Raw genomic sequence first — 17,432 nt, 5'->3', positions numbered from 1 at the left:
CTCTCTCTCTCTAATAAATAAATAAGATCTATTAAAAAAAAAGAGTGAGATCAGAACAACTTTGATTAATCAAATATTTTTATATGGGCTTGGAGCTTCTACAAAACCAAATGAGGAGAAGCCTGGGAAATGTATACCTTTAGGACCTAGGGGATAGTTAGAGGGTAGAGCCATAGAATGAAACAGTTTGAGGACAACCTAAAACTAAATATGGTTTTGTGTTTTCCATTGTGAAACATCCCTGGCTAAGGATGCCAGGATGCAAACTTTAAAAAAATTCTCTTTTAGGGCACCTGGGTGGCTCATTTGGTTAAGTGACTGCCTTTGGCTCAGGTCATGATCCTGGAGTCCTTGGATCAGGTCCCACATCAGGCTCCCTGCTGAACGAGGAGTCTGCTTCTCCCTCTGACCCTCTCCCCTCTCATGCTCTCTCTCCCTCAAATAAATAAATAAAATCTTAAAAAAAAAATTCTCTTATAAATTTTACCAGGAAAAAGCAAATCGTTTCACCTTAGAGAAAAGTAAAGTATAAACCTCAGACTTTCATAAAAATACTTGATACCATCCATGCTCTAGGTATAATGACCAGTGGATTAGGAGGATGAAGATTTCTAAACAGTAGCTTTCACAAAATAAAATTAAGCCAGTGAACTTCCCTTGAAGATATTTCTTGAAAATAAGTAGACAGATGGACTATTTTGAAAATGATGTCAGGGACACCTGGGTGGCTCAGCCAGTTAAGCGTCTGCCTTCAGCTCAGGTCATGATCCCAGGGTCCTGGGATGCAGCATTGCATCGGGTTCCCTGCTCAGTGGGGAGCCTGCTTCCCCCCCAGCCGCCTGTCGCTCCCCTGCTTATTTTCTCTCTCTCTCTGTCAAATAAATAAATAAAATCTTAAAAAAAAAAAAAAAAAACTGGGCTCCAAGTATTTCATGGCAGGCTCTGAGTTACTATGTTTAGTAATTGTATGCTATCTTTTCTGACTACAGAATATTAGGTCCATTTTAGAAAATTTGGAGCTTGTAAAAAAGTATAAGGAAGAAAAATGTTTAGATACCCAGAAATAAGCTTTCTTATGTTGGTGCATATCCTTCCAGTTTTCCATGAAGATCTAGTCATTCACACATTGGATAAACTTTTACCAGGACTCTCCTATGTGCAAGATGTTGTGTTAGACAGATGGCAAAGGGGCCATGGTCCCTAGCACAGGGAGGACCGGATTTTTTTTTTTTTTTAAATATTTTATTTATTTGACAGAGAGAGAGAGAGCAAGAGAGGGGACACAAGCAGGTGGAGTGGGAGAGGGAGAAGGAGGCTTCCCGCGGAGCAGGGGCCCGATGTGGGGCTCGATCCCAGGACCCTGGGATTATGACCCGAGCCGAAGGCAGACGTCCAACGACTGAGCCACCCAGGCGCCCCAGGGAGGACTGGATTATTAAGCAAGCCATAACAATAGTCTTTTAAGTGCCAATACAGGCAAGTGCTTAGGGTACTCAGAGCAGGGATGTTTTACCCAGTCTGGAAATGAACCAGCTTGAAAAGATGCTTTTTCTTTCCTTTTTTTTTTTTTTAAAGTAGGCTCCATGCCCAGGATGGAGCCCAGTGCAGGGCTTGAACTCATGACCCTGAGATCAAGACCTGAGCTGAGATCAAGAGTCAGACACTCAACCGACTGAACCACCCAGGCTTTTTAACTGTTGCATAGTTTAGTATTTCGTAATTCGGGGGTATTGTATTTTATTGAACCCACCTCTTATTACTGAACTTTTAGATTGTGGATTTTTTCCCCCACTATCATCAATAATTCCTCATTGGATCACTTCTATAATTCAAACCTTTATGCTGATTCTTCAGAATAAATTTTGAAAAGCAGGACTGCATAGCTAAAGGCTATAGTTATTTGAAAGGCTTTTGATACATACTCAGGCGAGGCTGAAAATTTTACCTACATGTTTTTCTCCAGTACTTTGTACAGTTTTCCAGTGTCCTGCAATGATAGCTCTGATGATATAAAGCAAATTATGTGCTTTAAAATGGTTCTGGAGAGCACATGGCAGGGCGTTTCTGTCCTCTGGTCTCTCTCCCAAGTCAGGTTTTAAAGACTTTCTTGTGCAAGGCCTATGACCCCCTCAGTGCACCTCATGTAAATAGAAAAAGGTGTCCCTTTCTGGGTGGACCCATAGCGTGACAAGCAGAAGGTACTTGCAGAAACAAAAGCTCCTTTGCTCGGGGCACCTGGGTGCTCAGTCAATTAAGCATCTGCCTTTGGCTCAGGTCATGATTGGTTCAGGTCATGATCTCAGGGTCCTGGGATGGAGCCCCACATCAGGCTCCCTACTCGGTGGGGAGTCTGCTGCTCTCTCTCCTTCTGCCCCCCCACTTGTGCTCTCTCAAATAAATAAAATCTTAAAAAAAAAAAAAAAAAGAAGCTCCTTTTCTCTATTAAAAAAGGGGGGAGGGTGTGCCCCTTCCTCTGGGAAAATGGAACTCGGGTGTATGACTTGGCAAGCAAACACACAAACACCCTGTATTTTCACCCCCCAGTCCTTTCTCAGCAGGTTGCCTTCCACAGTGCACAAACTGAACAACTGTCCACAGCAACCCTGATTTTCCTGTTTCTTCTCTGATCTCGTTCCCCTTGCCTGGAACAAGCATCCTCTCCCATTCTCTCATCCCATCTAGAAAACTCCTCATTCTTTAAGGCACAGCTCCAATGTCACTCTGCATCTTCCTGCCCTCCTTGTTTGCCTTCTTACCTCTAGTCTTCAGGCTGCACCTTGAGAGCAGGAAAGTTCCAGTTAGCTTTGCCTCCCCCAAGTGCAGCCCAGGCCAGACACATAGAAGGTGTTTCACTCACGTTTGTGAAAGAATGCCTGTTTAATCACTGTTACTGTACTCAACACCTTATGTTTTTTTTTTTTTTTTAAAGATTTTTATTTATTTATTTGACAGAGAAAGACACAGCGAGAGAGGGAACACAAACGGGGAGTGGGAGAGGGAGAAGCAGACTCCCTGCCGAGCAGGGAGCCCGATGCGGGACTCGATCCCGGGACTCCAGGATCATGACCTGAGCCGAAGGCAGTCGCTTAACCAACTGAGCCACCCAGGCGCCCACAACACCTTATGTTTTTATAAACTTTTGTTCTGACTTAAAAAGAAAGTTCTTGGGGCCTGGGTGGCTCAGTTGTTAAGCGTCTGCCTTCGGCTCGGGTCATGATCCCAGGGTCCTGGGATCGAGCCCCACGTCGGGCTCCCTGCTTGGCAGGAAGCCTGCTTCTCCCTCTCCCACTCCCCCTGCTTGTGTTCCTTCTCTTGCTGTGTCTCTCTCTGTCAAATAAATAAATAAAATCTTCACAAAAAAAAAAAAGTTCTTTGTAAAATACTTACATCGATATAAAATATCATTTTTATTTATGTTAATAATTATATATGTAACAATCTATTATATGAAAATATAAAAATCATTCATAACCAAGTAGTCCATCAAATACGAACTCTTTAACATTTGGATGTATGTCCTTTTAGATATTTTTCATTTGTCTCTAAGTAGTATATTTTATTCTTAGAAAAATAAGAGTCATATAACACTTGCTATTTTGTGAGATTTATTTTTAGTTAACAGATCAGGGATAGTCTTCTATAGCCATACTTACAGATCTATAATTTTTTTTTCTTACAGTGGTTTAATAGTATTCAATCATGTGGTTTTGCTATAATTTATTTCCTTGATTTTCCCCAAATGCTGGCTATTTAGGTAATTTGGTTATGGTACCTTTCTAGTGTTTATTACTATTATGGAGATGCAATAATAATTGGTCCTATGTGCTTTGTTCATTCATCTCAATATTTTCTTAAATAAATTCTTAGAAATGGAACTTCTCAAAGGGTATGCTCATTTATTTTTTTAGATGTATTTATTTGAGTGAGAGAGCGAGAGAGTACAAGCGGGGGAGCAGCAGAGGGAGAGGGAGAAGCAGGTTTCCCGCCAAGCAAGAAGCCTGACGCGGGGCTCGATCCCAGGACCCTGGGACCATGACCTGAGCCGAAGGCAGCTGCTCAACCGACTGAGCTACCCAGGCACCCCGGGTATGCCCATTTAAATCACTTTTTAATATACATTGCCAAGTTATCTCACAGTATTGTAAGCATCTATGTGTGTGCCTCTCTCCTCCAGCAGAGTAGGGCTCAGTGAGGGCAGGACTTGTATTTTATTCATCATTCTATCCCAGTGCCTGGTTCAGTGCTCAACAAATACTAGAGGCTTAGTTTGTTGAACGAATAAGGAATTGGATTATTCAAATAAGCAGGCCTTCACTATATGGGCAAAATCTTGCCAGTGTGGCCACAGAAGTCTACAATTGGTACTTTTGTTCTTTTCTGAGTATCTTAGCCTAATTCATAATAATATTTTAAATGTTTGTTTCTCAGAAGGAATTGTTTTCTATGCCATATAGAAAACAAAAAAATTAGACATAGAGTTTTCCTTAAAGCATGGAGGATGATTAGTGATAAAAATATGTCATCAGAAGGTTTATAGGCTTGAAACTAGGACCAAGGGCAGTAAGTGAGTGTGTGTGTGTGTGTGTGTGTATGTGTGATATTTCAGAAATCTGTTTCCTTTAGAAACAAGATAGAGGGGCGCCTAGGTGGCTCAGTTGGTTAAGCGACTGCCTTCGGCTCAGGTCATGATCCTGGAGTCCCAGGATCGAGTCCCGCATCGGGCTCCCTGCTCGGCAGGGAGTCTGCTTCTCCCTCTGACCCTCCTCCCTCTCATGCTCTCCGTCTCTCATTCTCTCTGTCTCAAATAAATAAATAAAATCTTTAAAAAAAAAAAAGAAACAAGATAGAACATCTTCCAGCCGAGGTGGCTTCTAGGAGAGCCCAAGCCAGGCTGTGGTTTCATGATTTACACTCTGTAGTTAATTAAACATGCGATAGGGTGGGGCATCAGATATGCCAAAGTAAACAGGGAAGAAAAAAACGCAGGACTAATCAGTGGGAACAGAGTTTGAACCTAGAGCCAAAGTAGGGAATTTCCCTTGCACTGAATTGTCTTATTCCTGGTTAACATTTTAGTTTCCTTTTCAGACTTGAATGTATAACTTTTCTTTTTTAGCATTCATGCTTTCCAGATATATACATAATCCAAATTCATTCCAGTATCATTGTGATAACAACGATAAGTTTTACACTGAGTATACTGAGGCACAGAAGTTAGGTGACTTAACTAGATTAGTCAATAAATTGGGAATCATAGAGCAGAATACTATCTCAATCTAATTAAAACAAAAAGAATTGCCCCACGAAAGTCTTAAAAAGGAGAGCAATGGTGGATAACTAGCCTTTCTGGATGTCAAAATATACTGTGTGTGTGTGTATATATATATATATATATATATATACATATATATGTATAATGCTTGTGAGAATTTAATATATAATAAAGTTAGCATTTTACATCAGGGAAAACTGTGGATTATTCAATGAATGTTCTGAAACAACTGGTTAACCATGTGGAAGAAAATTAAGTTGAAGCTTTAAATTTCAGATGTATTAAGTATCTAATGTAAAGAATTAAAATATAAAAGTGTCCAAAGGAAATATTGCAGATTTTTTTTTCAAGTTTTGGGGCAGGGGAGGACTTTATAAGCATAAAACAAGACTCAGAAACCAAAAAGAAAAGAATGAAAAATTTGAGTGTACAAAAAAGTGAAATTCCATAATGGAAAAATAAAACTCAATAAAAGACAAATGACAAAAGGTTGTGTGTGGGAGGGAGCGCCTGGCTGGCTCAGTCAGAAGAGCATGCAACTCTTGATCCCAGGGTCATGAGTTTGAGACCCACACTGGGTGTAGAGATTACTTAAATGAATAAATAAATAAAAATCTTAAAAAAAAAAACCCAGTGTGTGGGAAAGAGGACATTTGTACACATTTTCTTAATGCTTGACATTATTCAAAATTACTTAAACACCCATAAAAACAACAAAATGAGACATATTTTTCACCTGCGAAGCCTGGCAAAGAGTAAAGTGTTTCATATTACATGGTGTTAGCAAGTGTTGACTCATATGTAGGTAGTAGGAGTGTAAATTGGTGCAAAGTCTTAGGACATTAATTTGGCAATACATGTCAATTTAAAATGAAGATATCCTTTGACTTAAGAGTTTCACTACATATCTACACACAACACACAGATGCAGGCATGTGCTTGTATATACGTAGATTTCTGGAATGATGAAGCACAAGTTCTTATTAGCAGTTGCCCCTGTGAAGGGTAAAGGTCTGGGGTGGTAGACAAATCTCCTTTTCATTTTATATACTTTTTTATTGTTTGAATTTTTATTAAGTACATTAGTTTTCTATTGCTGAATAACAAATTAGCACCAACTTAGTGCTTAAAACATCTGTTTCTTTATTAGCTCGCAGTTTCCATGGGTCAGGGGTCAAGTGTGACCCAACTGGATCGTCTGGCCAGGATCTCACCAGGCTGCCATCAAAGTATCAGCCAGGGCCCCAGTCTCATCTGAGGCTTGGGCTCCTTTCCAAGCCCATGGGGTAGTTGGCATTCATTGCCTTGCAGTTGAACTCATGGTGGCTTCTTCTTCATGGTCAGCAGGAGAATCTCTGATCTCCAGATCCTCTTTTAAAGAGCTCACCTGATTAGATCAGGCCAATCCAGGATAATCGCATCTTTGATTAACTTTAAGTCAACTTTAAGGACTTCAATTACCTCTGCAAAATTCCTTCATCATTGCCACATTCTATTGGTTAGAAGCAACTCACAGGTCCCGCCTGCACTCAAGACAAGGGTATTGTACAGTGGTGTGGATACCAGGGAGCCCGAGTTCCCAGGCTCTTCTTAGAATTCTGCCTGGGGCGCCTGGGTGGCTCAGTTGGTTAAGTGGCTGCCTTCGGCTCAGGTCATGATCCCAGGGTCCTGGGATCGAGCCCCGCATCGGGCTCCCTGCTCGGCGGGGAGCCTGCTTCTCCCTCTCCCTCTGCCTGCCTCTCTGCCTACTTGTTCTCTCTATCTCTGTCAAATACATAAATAAAATCTTTAAAAACAAAAAAAAGAATTCTGCCTACCACACCAATATGACCAACTATAAAACCACCATCACCACCACAATACTATCTAATACTTAAGTAGAGCTTATTTTGTAGTAGGCACTGTTTCAAACATTTTGCATATATTAGGTCAGGACAATCCTATGAAGTAGGAACTCTTCCTCCCTTTTACAGATAAGGAAACAGAGGCATAAGTTTAAATAGTTTCCCAGGGTCATAGAGCTTATAAATGTTGGCGCTAGCAATGCAAGCCAGGAGGTCTATGTCCAGGGTTCTGTGTTTCTTGCTACCCACTGCATACATCTGGCAAATACAGACAGTGATAAAAAAGAGTTCAATGTTCCAATACCTGAGGCTAAACAACAAATATGCCAACATTTGTAGCTTAAAGTACCACAGCACTTGGTTTGCTCATGAGTCTACTTTTCAGGCAGGGGATGGCTCACACCTGCTCCACTCAGCATCACCCCGAGTGGTTCGAGGCTGGAAGTTAGAATCATCTGGAGGGGCTCACTCACTCCTGTACAGGCAGTTGACTCTGGCTGTCGGCCGGGAACCTTAGTTGTTTCTTACGTGGGCCTCTCCGTGTGATGAGTTTGCCTTCCTCACAGCATGGTGGTGGGTTTCCAAGGGCGAGCGCCCCATGAGTGAGAGAGTGAGCCAGGGAGAAGCTGTATTGCCCTTTATGACCTATCTTGGAATTTATACTGGTTCACTTCTACTGCATTCGATTCATCTGAATAGTCAAAAAGTCCTACCTGTGTTGAAGGGCAGGGGAAATAGACTTCACCTCTCAGTGGTGAATGGCAAGGTTCTAGAAGAACATGAGGACCTAAAATATTGCTGTCAATCTTCCACAAAAGATTGATCAATTGAGTCCTCCATCTCAGAGCTAGTCTGTACTCAAACCATCCCAATAATTTAGCTATTCTTTTCTTCAAAAGCATCAAGAAAAAGGCCCCACAATCTTAAATAATAAAACAGTAATGTCTTTCTTTTTCCAGTTTTTATACTCCTAGATCACCTTTCCCCCTTACATTTCCCTTAGGGTGGAGAACAAATGAAATTTTAAGCTCCCATCGGGTCTTTGCTGACCTGAATAATTATGTTTTCTTTCTTTTGGCTGACATTTCAGGGAAGATGCCTGAGGTAGGACTATCTAGGACATGTCAGCTCTTATCTTCTAAGAAAATAGGGAAGGATGAAGTAAATATAACCATCCAGTCATTCATTTATTCAATAGAATGTTCGAGTTTCCTCCTTGCACTGAGCACAGCCCTAGGGAAGAGATGCAGACAATGACTCTGCCCTCAAGAAACCCATGCTGGTGGAGGAAGAGAGAAAGAGAAACAACAATTTCAATATTAATTCCTATGGTAGGGTCCATCCTTTTCTGTTCCTCAGGGTGAGTCTTTTGTTACTCTCTCAAGTGGGCCAAATCAAGACAACCACCCTTACAGATCTCCAGCTGGATCTTTGTCTTGTCTGGGACTGATGCTTCCCAGCACCCGAGCCCTTAAAAAGGTGGCTGCCATTGCATTCAAATTAGTAAGGAAGATCCTAAACTGTGTGCCAAGGCACCCTGGGGTGCTGGGATGAACTCTTAGGGGTGTTGTGGGATATTCTAAATTATTGAGGGAAACAACAGATGTCTGTTGGACACCACCCAACTACTACTATTAAGTCATTTGGATCAAACTAAATAACCAGAGCTACTTGGTATTTCTTTTGGCCTAGTGGTATGGTGAAAAAAATCACTGACATTAAGAACACCAACTGTAAGCCAAGAAAGTTTGGTAACCTCTGGAGTAACTCATCTATCAATCAATCTTCCTGGTACTTCCTCACCTTTTTCTTCAAAGTGAACACACACTGTGTGAGCCATTCTTTCTCTAGGACAAAGTCTTATCCCTTGAGCCTCCTGAAGGGACTTCTCCCTGGGCCTTCAGAGGGATCCTCAGGCAGGCATCATTTCCCATCTCTTCCTGCTTCTGCTTCCCTTTCGGTAGCCTTCTCCCCATAGCACTCCTTCACCCCATGCTCCACTCTGGCACCTCCCTATGGAAATAATCACGTCTCGATCCTCACAGGTGCCTTGTGGTGACATGCAGATTTGCATCCCTGTCCTTGCCTCCTCTGCCCAGGTATTGCTACTCAGTAAACAGTAAGGGTAGGGAAGAAAGGTTAGGGCTATCGTCGGTTCAGCCCCCACAAGATTAATTCCCATTTGAACTTCTGGTGTGATGAGAAAGTGCTATCCCGTTCATTAACATATTTTTGCACTGGTTGCTCGATAACCAATATCCTGGGGCTATTATCCCAAGCTACCACTTGCCTCAACTGAGCATTCTACTTTAACTGACCATATGGTAAATGCCCAAATGTGTACTAAATTTTTTAAAGGTTTATTTATTTATTTTAAAGAGAGAGAAAGAATGCACAGGGGGAGGGGCAGAGGGAGAGGGAGAATCTCAAGCAGATTCCCGCTGAGCAAGGAACCTGATGCGGGACTCGATCCCGGACCCTGGGATCATGACCAAAGGCAGACGCTTAACCAACTAAGGCACCCAGGCACCCAGAACATTACTTTTTAATACAAAGCCTGCTACAGAGTAGAAACATCAAACACTTGTTCAGTGGCCAACTGAAACAGTGTTGTATGAGAGCAAGTATTCATTTTCACCCAAATGAACTATGGATGTTTAACTGGCCTAGGCTTTTATGAATTTAAATCTTTTTTTTTTTTTTTCATGGAAAATAGAGAAATAGTTTGTACAAAGATTCAACAGTTCTACATGGAGAAAATAGAGGACAAACAGAACCATAATGTCAATAGCAAAGGAACAAAGGAGGATATTATCTTCCCAAGAGCAAACTTAACTCTGGCAAGACAAGTTGGAGGTTATCTCCCCAGAACTCGAGGAGCCCCACCATTATTGGGACAAAAGCTGGGATTATAGAAAGTTAGAGCAGGAAGAGAGTCTTGGAAGGCATTTGGCCTATTCCTCATTGGCTCAAAAAAGGACATGTGACTTGTCCAAAGATATCAGGGTTAGATTCCGGTCCCGTGCACAGGACTCAAAAGAGCAGTCTTAAGTATGTGAGAGGTGTCCTGCCAGCTCATATTAAACAAACAAAACCATCAGCAACAAAACAACAATTAAAAATCTCTAGGGGGGCGCCTGGGTGGCTCAGTTGGTTAAGCGACTGCCTTCGGCTCAGATCATGATCCTCGAATCCCAGGATCGAGTCCCGCATCAGGCTCCCTGCTCAGCAGGGAGTCTGCTTCTCCCTCTGACTCTCCCCCCTCTCATGTGCTCTCTCTCTCAAATAAATAAATAAAATCTTTAAAAAAAAAAATCTCTAGGGATAAGCAGAAGAATGGCCCCCAAAGATCGCCACATCTTAATCCCTGGGACCTGTGAATAGATTACCCTACATGGCAAAAGAGGCTTTGCAAATGTGATAAAGAACCTTGAGATGGGGAACTTTGCCTGGATTATCCAGCTGGGCTCAAGATAATCACATGCATCTGTGAATCAGAGAATCTTCCCAGCTGTGGCCTGAGAGAGAGGTGACAATGGAAAGAGTTTGGTAGTGCAAAGATCAGAAAGACATGTGAAGAAAACTGACCTACCATTGCTAGCTTTGAAGATGGAATAAGGGGGCCACTAGCCAAGGGATGTAGGCGGCCATCTAGACACTGAAGGAGCCAAGGAAACAGATTCTTCCCTAGGAACTCAGATGGAATACCTCCCTGCTGATGACTTGATTTTAACCCAGTGAGACCTGTTTTGGATTTCTGACATGCAGAACTGTAAGATAATACACTTATGTTGTTTTAAACCACTAAATTCATGTAATTTGTTATAGAAGCAAAAGAAGAGTAATTCGGGACACACACAGGCATGCACCCTATAACCCCTAAGCAGGCCAAGTAGACAGGCTTCCCATCTCTCTCCATTCCTTCTTCTCACTCTTGTAGTATTTTTACCCTTTCAAAGATTCCCCTGAGGTTTATTTTAATCCCATCTCCCTTGGATTGATAGGTGAAAATGGGAGCAGAGGGCTTGCAGAGTGATTGGCTCTGGGTCTCACCCCTGAGAAATTGGCAGAGCCCTTTCCAGAAGGATTGGCCTGGGCTCCATGCCACCCTTCATGAAGCCAGATTGACAAAGAGTGGTCCTGTGCCAATCTGTTTAGCATCTAGAGAAACACTAGAGTCTCTGCTGGCCAGGAGACCAGGCCTAGCACTGAGGGACAATTGTTACAGACTCTGGGCAAACAGCGTGGCAGTCCAGGAAGTTGGAAGGGTAGTATTTACCACGGTTCTCCAAGAAGAGCAGGGCCTCTACAGCACACAATGAGGTTTTTATAGCAGTGTCTCTCACGAATACTCTAAAAAACTCCAAACATTTCCTGTGACTTCGTGCAAAAGCTGAGGGTAGTGAGGTATGACCTGTGTCATTTAGATATGTTATACCTGCATGTGGTCTGTTATGTAACCACTACCCCACAATTTATACTTTATTTAGCATCACCCAGATATCTTCGGAAAATGTTCTCTGCCTTCCACGTTACGTGCATGGCATCAATGTTGCTGACCTGGGAACTGGCTGGGGCCTGAATTAAGTCAAATGACTATTTGAGAAATGATTCTCAAATATTCATAATAAAAAATAAATAATGAGAAAGGGTGTGTGAATTCAGATGGGTACTTTCTTTGAAAGCTCACACAGAGTACTGAGGGGGATCAGAACGGGTGTTAGAGCTTGAATTTGACACTCCCCTCCTCTTGCCAAATGTCGAAGCAACATTACTTAATGCTGCTGGGTATGTAAGCCAAAAAATTCCTTGCAAGGTCAGGCAAAGGGTAAAATGCCTCAGAAACACTTAAATTAGCATCATTATCCCTGGGAAGCAAAGAAATGCCAAGGGGACATAGGTGGGCAATGCCTTGGGTTTATGCAAAGTGCAAAGTAACTGTGGAGATTGAGTATCAATATGAATTTCTCAGATCGGTGGAATGCTGTGAGCTTCCTGGCTTGGGGCTGGATCTAATAGGGTCAGATATTCTGGGGCTTGTCTTGTTTGGTACCATACTTGAAAAAAAATTGTTCAGTAGTAAGCAAAGTATATTTAAATCCCCAGTTGAAGTTAGGTAGTCGGTCGAGTCAGCAGGGTTTTGTAACAACTTTCAAAACATGTGGCCTAAGGCAGAACTGGGGAAAGCAGACTATGTGGATTATATGGATTGGCTAATTGGACAGTACACGAGGATAGCTGGGCATTGGAGTGCTGAAACAGTAAACAGTAACCTGTAGCACTGCATAGGTAGGACAGGAACAGAGTTAAATGTACCTAGCACAGGACTGGATGGACCTGGGGGCAAAGGAAGATTGGGAAAAATTAAAGGTATCGGTAAGACAAAGAGTTGGCTCAAGGAAGAGGAGGGAAGGGAATGAAGTTAAAGAAACAGGTTGGGTCTACAGTCATGGTTCTTAAAGTGGGGTTCCTGAACCTAAAATTGTCAGGAGGCAATAATTAAGAAAGAACATTTACTTGGGATCAAGGAATTGCAATTCGGGGTACACAAATTTGGGTAGTAACCCAAATAGTGTCCCATTAGAGAGCAAAGTCAGGTTTTTAAAGCAAAAAAGTAAAGTTTGTATAGGTTGTTTACAAAGAATTTTTTATTGGTGTTGACAGCAGAAAGCTACTCTTGACCCAATATAATTGGTTACTAAGGCTATCGCTAAGCAAAGTCTCTTACGATAGCAAGTTGCAGGTGTTCAGGCTGAGTCCTTGGAATATTTGCAGTCTGACCCAGTTCAAAAGTTCATAGTTCCATCAGTGAGGACATGCAAAAGGCCCACCTCCTTAATGGCCTCCCAGCTGCATTTTAAAACCCCTTGACACAAGTGACCCCATTTCATTTCACCTTTCACAACATCAACTGAGAACTCGTTAGAAATGCAAATTCTTGGGACCTACGGAGTCAAAACTCTGGAGGTAGATCTCAAGCAATCCCTGTTCTAACAAGTCTTACAGGTGATTCTGATGTATGTTAGAGTTTGAGAACCACTGGTCTAGAAAAAGTAAACAATGTTTGAGATCTCAGCAATGAGCATTGTCCTCCAAAGAGGTAGAGAGGACTGTTGTCCTGGTGCATGGCTGATGTGATGTGGTGATGAGTCAGTGGTTAAAGAAGAAGGGAATATTCAGGTGAGTCATCTGATGGCTGAGGATAAAATCAAGGGTTGGAATAAAAGGAAAAAAGAGATCCAGGTGCTCATATCATCAAAGAAGGTGAAAGTGAGTCTTAGAGGATAGCCTGTGAGGGTAAAGACTGAGAATGAGTAATATATTGGGATATCAAATGAAAGAAACTGAGAACTGTGGTAGATAAAAGGTTTAGCCATGACAATAGTGAGCAAGGACCAGAATAGCCCCTATTTCCTCTCCTCTTTAGTTGGGAAAATGGGAAAAACTAAGTAATTGTCAAAAGAAAAAGGAGCCAGGGAGTGTCTGCCTGATTGGAGGTAGTGATGGTGGCTGCCTAAGTTGAAGAAAGGAGGTGAGGATACGTGGGAGTTTTAACTTAGCCCACCACTTAAAGGAAACTAGGCTTGAGGATGAGTAGAAAACAGTTCAATGGCGGAAGTTCTTCTGAGTAGTTAGCATAACTAACATGCCTCAAGAACACAGTAGATTGGAAGGTCAGATCAGTGGACCAGCCTCCATTAAATGAATGGAGGACATCTAGTGGATGGAGAAAACACATACATGCAAACAAGATATAATCCTATTTTCAATATAATGTTATACTGACACAAACTTTTTCAATAAGATAAAAAAACAAAATGGTGGCATGGGAAGTTGGCTGTTATATTTCTAGAGGTTACCACCACAACTGTTATAGACTATTTAGAGGACAAGGAGCATTTCTGATGGTAGAGGAAGGAACAAGGATAAACCCACACTTAAAATCTGTAGTTACTATTTAAGCAAGGAGTCATGGTCAAAGTGAATTCCCATTCTAATACAAAAAGTTAGAGGACAGCCCCCAAAATGCCAGAGTGATATTCTTATGTAAGGCCCTATATTTTAATGGCATTCCTTTGTTTAATATGGAGAAAGAAAAAAGTAGAGTTTTGTAATTTAGTCAGAAAAAGTGATACAAGATATATGTTTTATTTCCATGGATTTCTGAAATTATATACTTAAAAAAATCTCTTATTCAAATTTACCCCCACTATATAATACTTATTATACCAACCAAACTGACACAATCATTGCTCTTGAAAGATAACAGATGTAAAATCTAACAGATTCTAAAACATAATTAGATTGCAACCAACTGGTTAACAACAAAAAGAAAAACTAAAGAACGTGAACCTTTACAACAATTTACACAGCTCTGTTTAACTTAATAGATAAGAAAAATATGCTTCGGATAAGGCATTGCTTCACCATTTCTCAGAGAATAAGGCACACAATCACTAGCATTACAAATCACAAATGTGTAAGAAAATCTAAAGACAACAAATGGTACTGGGAAAAAAAAGCAAGTGCCATCAGGACACTGACTTTTATACCAAAGTAACATTAAACTATGAAAATGTAAAATTTTATTGCAACTAAATTTTCTTTCTCTAATAAAGGTTAATCATTTTTAACAGATCAACCTGAAAGAACAAAGAAAAAAGCAAATTTCCTAAAAATCCTTCATTTTGAAAAACATATGTTTTGTTTCTCAGTATCAGATATTTTTTTTCCCCTAAAGATTCTATTTGTTTATTTGACAGAGACAGAGACAGAGAGAGCGAGAGCAGGAACACAAGCAGGGGGAGCAGCAGAGGGAAAAGCAGGCTCCTCGTGGAACAGGGAGCCCGATGCGGGGCTCAATCCCAGGACCCTGGGATCACGACCTGAGCCGAAGGCAGACGCTTAACTCAACCACCCAGGTGCCCTAAAAAAAAAAAGTGTACATGCCTCCTGAGCAAGAGGATTCAGGAATTATAATAATAAATATAATATGTTGTTAAAAATTCACTTGATAATGTCAGCCACCCTTAATTATCATTATCGGAACCACCTGCTTCTCTAAGACTGGCATACGGTTACCTCAGACGTCAATATGGATCCCATGTTTTGAAGACATCATTTGCCTGGTCCCTGTGAAATACATAACGAACGAACAGATGTGAGGTAAGGAGGAGGTGATGATGACATAAAGCCAGAATGGCAAAGGAGAGGTTTTTCCAAATGGGCATATCCACAGGCCGTGACGAATTCCATCTCGGATATGATGTGAGGTCCACGATATAAATAACATCCAGGGAAGAAAGCACCATGAGTCTTTGAGCTTGAAAAGGTGCATAGTAAGCCTCAGGGTCAGAACCACAACTGGTATGACCGTAGAGCAGTGAAGAACAGGTCTTCGTGGAAGAGTCAAAGCAGCCTGCCGGGGAGAGCGGTAGCTAGTATCATTTCCCTCTTGGCAAACAAAATTTGGTAGATGCTTCTTAATATTCTAAAACATCTTCTATGAGTCTATTAGAAATACAATGCAAACATTTTCTGCATCACCTATGAATACATGTATTAAATCTGTTACATATAAAGCAAAGAAGAGTGAGTGGGATATTCTCTGCATTAACAATGAAACCAAGATCTCAAGAACATGGTGATTAATTTTTTAAAGCTTCCTATTAGTTGCTTAGAAAAGTCACAATACAAATGTAATTTATATCCCAAATGTCTGGTTTGTGTAAATTTGGAGTTTTAGAGAATTATCTGGGGCCTCTAAGCATTGAAAAAAATCTCACAACTGAATAAAATATTCTATTAACAAGGGCATGAAAAGGAAATGTTTTTGTTGTAACCACTTTATATTAGCATTGAATATTTTCAGAATGCACTTAAAACAACATTTAGAAAGATTGTATTATTTTAAATAAGTATTACAAAGTTGAGTTAAATTCCAGTAAAAATTTTAAACCAGTACAAAACATTTATTTTATTTATTTATTTTTTTTTTAAAGATTTTATTTATTTGAGAGAGAGAGAATGAGAGACAGAGAGCACGAGAGGGAAGAGGGCAGAGGGAGAAGCAGACCCCCTGCTGAGCAGGGAGCCCGATGTGGGACTCGATCCCAGGACTCCAGGATCCTGACCTGAGCCGAAGGCAGTCGCTTAACCAATTGAGCCACCCAGGCGCCCCCCCAGTACAAAACATTTAATCAGTAACTAAACAAATGAAAATTTCAGGGTTAACCAACCCCTGAATGATTCTTTTTTTTTTTTTTTTAAGATTTTATTTACTTATTTGACAGAGCACAACCAGGGGGAGCAGGAGAAGGAGAGGGAGAAGCAGACTCCCTGATGAGCAGGGAGCCCGATGCGGGGCTCGATCCCAGGACCCTGAGATCATGCCCTGAGCCAAAGGCAGACGCTCAACCATCTGAGTCACGCAGGCGCGCCCCTGAATGATTCCTGAGTAAGGTTTTGCTCACACATACTCTAAAGGCTAATTTTCAATTAGATAATTTCTAAATAAAAAGGAAGCCGAGGGCAGTGAAGATTGCCTAAATCCGAATCTCCCCACATATCCTCAAAAACATTACAGACAAGGGCAAATAAAACTATACCAAACCCCACTCAGCATAGACAGAAGCCAGAGTGCTCAAAACTTCAAATACTCTAAAGTATTAAAATACATACCACATCAGTGCGCTTTCTCTCACACTCCCACCACAAGCCAGGAAAGATGAGGGGACCTACAATTGATCTAAAATTACCACTGGAAAGAGAAGCACTGAAAACGGTCCTGGTTGATCAGAGCACTGCCTACAAAGCAAGGACTTAAAAGTGTGCATGTTTCTGGGCGCCTGGGTGGCTCAGTTGGTTAAGCGACTGCCTTTGGCTCAGGTCATGATCCTGGAGTCCCAGGATCGAGTCCCGCATCGGGCTCCCTGCTCAGCAGGGAGTCTGGTTCTCCCTCTGACCCTCCTCCCTCTCATGCTCTCTGTCTCTCATTCTCTCTGTCTCAAAAAAAAAAAAAAAAAAAAAAATCTTAAAAAAAAAAAGTGTGCATGTTTCAAGGCTTTAAGAGGCACTGGTTCTGGGGCAGAAGATGGCAAAAAGGAAGGGTGGGGAATCATTTGGACACCGGGTGGTAAAGAGGAAAAGAAGGAGTAAAAAAAAAAATTAGGTACCTATAAAAAAAAAATTAGAGGCATAACCTTCCCACCATTAAAATACAAGGCCATCCATTAAAGAGACTATACCTTCACCATGTGCAGTCACACGACCCTTAAACCCGTGTCTTTAACTCTCACCTATTGACTGAATATCAA

At 41.4% G+C, this 17,432-nt stretch overlaps 1 protein-coding gene across 20 annotated transcripts in view; it reads right to left on the bottom strand.

The window, feature by feature from the left end:
• Positions 1-17,432, bottom strand: part of TMEM267 (transmembrane protein 267) — a 58,428-nt gene that overhangs the window by 26,636 nt on the left and 14,360 nt on the right. For 16 of the 20 annotated variants that reach the window (XM_064596724.1, XM_064596721.1, XM_064596715.1 and 13 more), the window contains one exon: positions 9,967-15,535. In XM_064596724.1, coding sequence (XP_064452794.1) covers positions 15,200-15,535 — 336 coding nt within the window. In that variant the 3' untranslated portion in view covers positions 9,967-15,199. Of the gene's footprint in view, positions 1-9,966; positions 15,536-17,432 lie in introns of those variants that run through there. The other 4 variants (XR_010413288.1, XM_064596723.1, XM_064596722.1 and 1 more) reach the window with 2 other exon arrangements.

Source organism: Mirounga angustirostris, unplaced genomic scaffold (assembly GCF_029215605.1).
Source record: "Mirounga angustirostris isolate CCGP_5_RB_7025 unplaced genomic scaffold, mMirAng1.0.hap1 SCAF_7, whole genome shotgun sequence".
Lineage (NCBI taxonomy): Eukaryota > Metazoa > Chordata > Mammalia > Carnivora > Phocidae > Mirounga > Mirounga angustirostris.
The sequence above is the reverse complement of the archived record's forward strand: the minus strand, read 5'-3'. Positions and strand labels throughout refer to the sequence as shown.